Source organism: Ascaphus truei, chromosome 20, assembly GCF_040206685.1.
Source record: "Ascaphus truei isolate aAscTru1 chromosome 20, aAscTru1.hap1, whole genome shotgun sequence".
Taxonomy (NCBI): domain Eukaryota; kingdom Metazoa; phylum Chordata; class Amphibia; order Anura; family Ascaphidae; genus Ascaphus; species Ascaphus truei.
The window spans coordinates 19569018-19575738 of NC_134502.1; the positions used below are offsets into that span (position 1 = coordinate 19569018).

General features: G+C 42.0%; 1 protein-coding gene across 1 annotated transcript; it reads left to right on the forward strand.

Moving 5' to 3' along the window:
- Positions 1-5596: 5596 nt before the first annotated feature.
- LOC142470975 (olfactory receptor 6B1-like) lies at positions 5597-6520 on the forward strand. Its single transcript, XM_075577778.1, has one exon. It carries the CDS (start codon positions 5597-5599, stop codon positions 6518-6520), a length of 924 nt encoding a protein of 307 aa, XP_075433893.1.
- Positions 6521-6721: the final 201 nt, after the last annotated feature.

Consider the following 6721-nt stretch of genomic DNA (forward strand, 5'->3'; position numbering starts at 1 on the left):
TTCTTTTAGCCTGGGAGGTTTCTTAAAATTAGGGAGAAAAGCAAAATGTGCACACACACCCATTTTCACACTTTATCATTCACCTCTTGTGACAAATTTATCCTCAATGTGCTGTGACACAAAAATTCATAGCCTTGATTATTACTATTACTTCCCCCCTGCTGCCCTGTCTCCAGCATCTTTTAACAATGTCGCCTGTGGCCAGCTCTCCTCACCGCTGGCTACCCCAGTTGGCCCACTTTCACAGCTGATGAAGAAACCACCATTTCGTGCTTTGCACTACATGTCCCCCCAAAATAGACAAGAACAAAAAAAGCTGTATGGTGCTCAAACATAGACCTAAAAAGCTGTCAGGCTCATAAATGCATAATTGCCATAAATTGTGTCCTCGAAGTATCCCACAAATGAAGTGACCACCTACAGTATAAATACACCAAATCCACCAGACATCAATAAACTGGAAAAGTACCACCTCTTGAGTGGTGAGTACTCACACTTGCTAGTGTCCAGCCCAACACATTGATTAGGATAACTGCGGTGTGTAAACAAGCAAAATAACTCACTGTTAGGTAGGATGGTCTCCAGTGGGTTTAATCTTCACAGGCGTGTGCTGCCGGCACTCCACAGAATTCAACAGGTTGACGAAGGAGAAATGGAGCACTACTACAAAAACAATTGCTAGAGAGTGGGTCCCAACATAAAAGGTTTAATGGATCAGAGCATGGTTAAAAAAAAAACGAGCCCTAAGGCCCCCACCAACGCGTTTCGAGCTTCCGCTCTTTCTCAAGGTGTATACTGATCTGATTAAACCCTCTTACCTGATATAAGATCATTTTCCCGCCATTCGCCCTCACTAACCCGTCGCTCAGTAGCGTCCTGGCGCGTAGTGCTCCATTTCTCCTTCGTCAACCCCCAAAATAGACCACCCCAGCCGGCCATGACACCCACAACCTAGAGCTTTCAACCACCACAACCCTCCCCCACTGAGGCACCGTGGTGTCTCAATTCTCGTCACATGCCCAAGAACACCTACTGACACCCCAATTGGCTATCAACTCCAACTCCATCAATGCCTGAATTAATTACTCACTATCGACTGATCATGCCACACTCATCGGTCTTGCAAGAACCAACACTGGGCCCTGATCCTCCAGCCCTCCAGTAGCTTCCTTGGCTCTACCTCACATCCGTAAATCCTTTGCCCCTTCTACTGTTGAGCTTCTCCTGGTACAGTGACCTTTCTACCCCTTCCCCCCTAATGCTGAGGAGCCCTGAAAGAAATATCCTTCCTCCTTGTACCCCCACCATGTGCCACACAGCTAACCTCATCTCCAGAAACAGAACCTAGAAACCCCTATCTGGATCTACTCCTCCCAAACAGGGGCTGCCTCTCTCCCTGCCATCTGTCAGCCATTGCTATCCTCCTTACATCTCCCATCTTCCTAAGGTCTGCCTGCCTCATTAAGGCCAACATGAGGTGCTTTCCAACACTCCCCCCCACCCAATAAGCTGGCTCTTTCATGTCAAACACTGCTCTCTATCCATCTAATGGGCTAAGCCTCTCCTGGGGATTGGACCACCTATCTCCCATTGCCCCATCTCCATTTCCACCCACAAGGACAGTGCTTACCATCACAGCCACCACCTGTTGCTGACTGCATGCTAACACCTCCACTACTCGCATGCCCCATACTCCCTCTGGATTACCCTGGGATCCTCCCCCTCTTCCTAGCACTGCAGCAAGGGACCTCCTGAAACTGCTCTCTCTCCCGCTTGGCCTAACTCTGCGGCTGTTTCCCAATAACCGAGGATTCTCTCCAGCATCCATACTGCACCTCTTCTTTCCATTCTTCTCTCAGGTTGGTCAGCCAGGCTTCCTCCACTACCACCTTTTCCAACAGAGATCCCAACTGACCTGTGCTCCGCCTCCTATGGGCCATGATTCAGGAATCCCAACAATACTGCTGCTTCTTCTTCTGGACTGATCCTGAAATGGAGAAGTAGGATTAGGCTGCACACCTCACCAATATAAATTTCTACCCCTCACCAACCATTGTCCTCTTTTTCCAAACTAGCAACAATTAGGTCCATCCCCTCAGCCCCAACACGGCCGGCAGTTATGTTACCCGTCACTGACAAGTTCAGGGCTTGACTTTATAGGGCTTTAGTCAGTGTGTTTGGAATTCCTGATGATGAGGCACATGTAATTATCATATGCTCTCCAAAATTTCAGACACCCGTAAACATGCACATTAACAATTATGCATGTGAACCAGCATGCTAAGGGTTAACATTTGCTGGTACTTTGTGGAATGTCAACTCCACCCACTGGAATGTTAATGAGCCAAGAGGACACAAAGAACTTTGTGTTCACAGCTGCATTAAATCTCAACTACCCCAGTGTACATCTGCTTTGCCCCAAAGGCAGACAGCCTTTGGCACAGCCAAAGGGCAAAACAAGGGTGTGAGCCATTCGCTGCCATTCGCTGATGTTTGATGTTAAATTGACGTTAAAGCTGCTCTATTTCAATCTGAAACTTACAAGCCCTTTATCCCCATGTACCCAATTTTCCAACTCTATCTGTCCATGAAATTTCTGTGAATTGACTGTATAACCCTATTCTTTTAATGTAACCATGTATTTTTATACTGTAACACTGTGCCCAGGACATACTTGAAAACGAGAGGTAACTCTCAATGTATTACATCCTGGTAACACATTTTTATTTAAAAAAAAAAAAATGTGGTCATCATTTTCAACCACATGCTAATGACTTTAGATCAAGTTATACTTATTTAAATAAAGTAGACACAGGGTTAATATTTTCCCACCATCGCTATAGATGCATCACCTAACCAACTCTTCCTCTAGCTCATAGAGTCTTAAAGAATAGCACGACTATTGGAAGCTGGGTCTTTGTGTCTACTTCTAGAGGCCACATCAATACAAGAAAGATATCAACAAAATAAAAGTAATACAAAGACAATATCTGATCCGTCATAAATTGTATTATTATGTACAGAACTTTCACAACTTCTCAAGTCTCTTCAGTATAACCTGAAATTAATTTAGCAGGGGAAAGGTTCAAATATAAGCAAGATAGTGTTGCCAAACTGCAGAAAAGTTCAGTAAGGCTACTGACTGGGTGGGGAGTTGATGATTTCCTCCAGGAATTACTTTCAAAACTCCTGATGTAGTCTCCATGGAATTCTGCTCACTGAGTATCACAAGGGCTGTTCTCTCTACTGCATAAAGAATATAAAAACCTCAAGCAATCTGGGTGTTGTTAACATTACAGTCTGCCAGTGATGACACTCTGCCCGGCATTAGAAGATGCTCCCATATTATATGATTAACAGAAAGAACAGATAATTATTCGAAAGTCTTATTTATTTGATACATACATCTCACTGTGGACATTTACAAGTGAAGGCTAATCTGATCTTCTGAAAAAGCTGAACCTAATACTGACTGAGTCTAATCATTGTTGTAGACACTATATATGAGGGTAAGTGTGAGATACTGAGGTAAGTCAAATTAATCTGTTTTGCTGTAGGGGTGGGGTTTTAATAACTAGAATTGTAACTATATTGCCCAAGTAAAAAATTGAGGTGTTAATATTACATTAGTGTCTACTGTATATTCCTCTATGTTACTCAGGCACCAAAAACAGATTGCAAACTCTATGGGGCAGGGACTGTGTCTGCAAAATGTCTCTGTAAAACAAGCAGCACTATACAAGAACAAATTATGATGATCATTATTATTATTATACAGTAATGGACTAAATAATTTGTCATATTGAATGTGCTTTGGAGCGTCTGTCGCTTTTGGGAAACGCTGGGATTTTTATGAGTTTTAATGGGATATGATGTGTTATGTGGCAGAACAAATTCCTCAAAATGCAGATCTCCTCTGGGACAGAGGTACAAAGTAGAGCTCTACTCGCATGTTCACAATGCAAGTCTTCGTTTATTGAAACAGCCAAGATCAGAGGAGAAACAATGTTTAAATAATTTTTAATATGTGTTAGCAAACACCTTGACATTTTCAGGATAGTTGTGGGAAGAATACAGCACATCATGTGCCAAGTTTTAAGTTAATGGGTTTATGTTTTGACACTTTAATTCACATTAAGCACTTTATATTAAGCGTTTTCCACTTTCAGAAAGTGCTTAATGTACATAATTTGCAGTGCATGTTATGAAAAGCCATGACATTTTCAGGATAGCTTGGGGGAGTGCAACGCATGTGCTCTGCAAGGTTTGAAGGCAATTGGTGTATGTCTTGACACATTTATCCACATTAAGCGTTTTTCACATTAAGAATTTTAGTCTGTCCCCTGGACAAGGTTTGTGCACATAGAGTCCAGATAGAGGGCGCCAAATGGTGGTGGTGTATCACACCTATAACAGGATCGAAAGTCAATGTGTTGCTATCTCCCTATAAGCAAATGTTTATAAAGAGACACGATGTGAACAAAGTAGTTCCGTGGTAAACTGCACAGGATAGATAGACACACCGTGCCAGCCGATGTCAACAGCATGCAGATAGTTGTTAGCTGTGACAGACAACACTCCCATTTTTTGATACCCGTTAGAGAGTTTTTCCGATCACTGTTACAGATACTCAACATCTAGGTGCTGCTTATGTAAAAAACAGCCCTATTGCAGTGTTTGTGTGATCCGTGTTTTATTTCCTTGACAATGTTTGTTATGTTTGTGCACAGAGTATTAAACACTGAGATTACTGGCAATATTCGTAAATACGTTACTAGACTTTTTATATAGTGTGGTTTACAGATCTATCTTTTTAAGTTTATTTCTACTATTGATACTCTAATAAAGTTTATATTTTAACAGTTGGCCACACCTGCATCTCTAGACCTTATATATAATTAGTTAGGTCTGTTGTGCACCATTAATAGGGTCTTTTCTATATGGGAAGTGTTTTTCTAAACACAACTCATACCTTTTTTGACATACTATTCATCACCCTGGTAGCACACACACCTGTAATAACAAAATAGTTATTAACAGTGATATGAGCGGGTACCTACTCTTTATCTACCTGTTACAATCAATGAAGAATTGCATTGTGAACTTGTGAGTAGAGCACTACTTTGTATCTCTGTCCTAGAGGAGACAGGCATTTTGAGGAATTTGTTTGTCTATGTTGTGTTGGCTGCACAACAGGATTCTCCTCGCCTGAAACTGTTTCCCCGCACTTTGTAACTGTGTTTTCTGGAGGAGCAATTAAGACTTCTACATCTGTAGTCAAGACTCCAGGCTAATCACATTTTCCAACTTGAAGCTGTTTTTCAAGAGTTTTGAAAGCTTGGAGTCATGTAGCTTTGCATTCTATATATTGAGGGTAAAGTAGTTCCACAGGTATTGGGCAGTGAGGGGAAGTTATTAAGTGAAAGAGACAAAAGGAGGGAAAAGGAGACAGTCGGGAGCAGAGTGCAGGGGGTAAGAAATATTGAGATAAAGAGAGGGACATTGAAATGGTTTATTTTTCAACCTTTAACTACCTCTCATCTTAGCATATCACGAGTATTGAAGAAGTAATTTGTGTTTACTCTGTCATTAGGCGATGGTTGGGACTAATCAAACCATAGTCACAGAATTCCTGCTTCTTGGATTCCAGAACCTTTACAGCTTCAAGATTTTACTCTTCACTGTGTTTCTCATGATTTACATTATGACCTTAAGTAGTAATCTATTGATCATTATATTGGTGTCAGTCAGTCACAAACTCCACTCTCCCATGTACTTCTTCCTGTCCCACTTGTCCTTATCTGACATCCTGCTCACCACGGTTATTGTCCCGAAAATGCTACACCTCATATGGGAAGAAGGTGGCACCATGTCTGTTGCTGGCTGCATCAGTCAACTTGACTTCTTTTTTTCAATCGTGGCTACAGAGTGTTTACTTCTCACAATGATGTCCTACGACCGATACCTTGCCATCTGCCACCCATTACATTACACCACCATTATGCATTTCAAGCTTTGCCTCCAGCTGGCGATCTGGTCTTGGTTCCTAGGATTTGTGTTGACTTTAATCGTAATTATTCCGATCAGTCAGTTGCAGTTCTGTTGCCCTAATGTCATTGACCATTTCTTCTGTGATTTTGCTGCTCTCCTAAAAGACTCTTGCTCAGACACCTACTTTATTGAAATTGAAGACTTTGTGCTAGCTGTCCCTGTAGCTTTTTTACCATTTACTTTCATCATTGTGACCTACGTATGTATCTCCCTCTCCATCCTCAGGATCCCCTCCACCACTGGGAGACAGAAAGCCTTCTCCACCTGCAGCTCTCACATCACGGTGGTTTGCACATATTATGGGATACTGATTATTATTTACTGTGTTCCATCCATAGGCCACTCATTTAACATAAACAAGGTTCTATCTCTGCTGTACACGGTGGTGACTCCATTCTTCAACCCAATCATATACAGCCTGAGGAACCAGGAGATCGGAGCAGCTCTGAGGAGAAGGATTCACAATTAAACAGTTTTCTTGCATGAAAGGAGACAGCGGCAACTCAACCTATAAACTTCTTCGAACTGTAAAGATGTTAAGATGATTGATGTTGTTTTTGTGTAATTCCTCTGGAGAAGACACTGCATAGCTTGAAGTCAGATGACCTCTTACTGATGAGATGGTATCCAGGGTGTCCCGACTCCCAATGGGAAGATGCAATTTATAGTT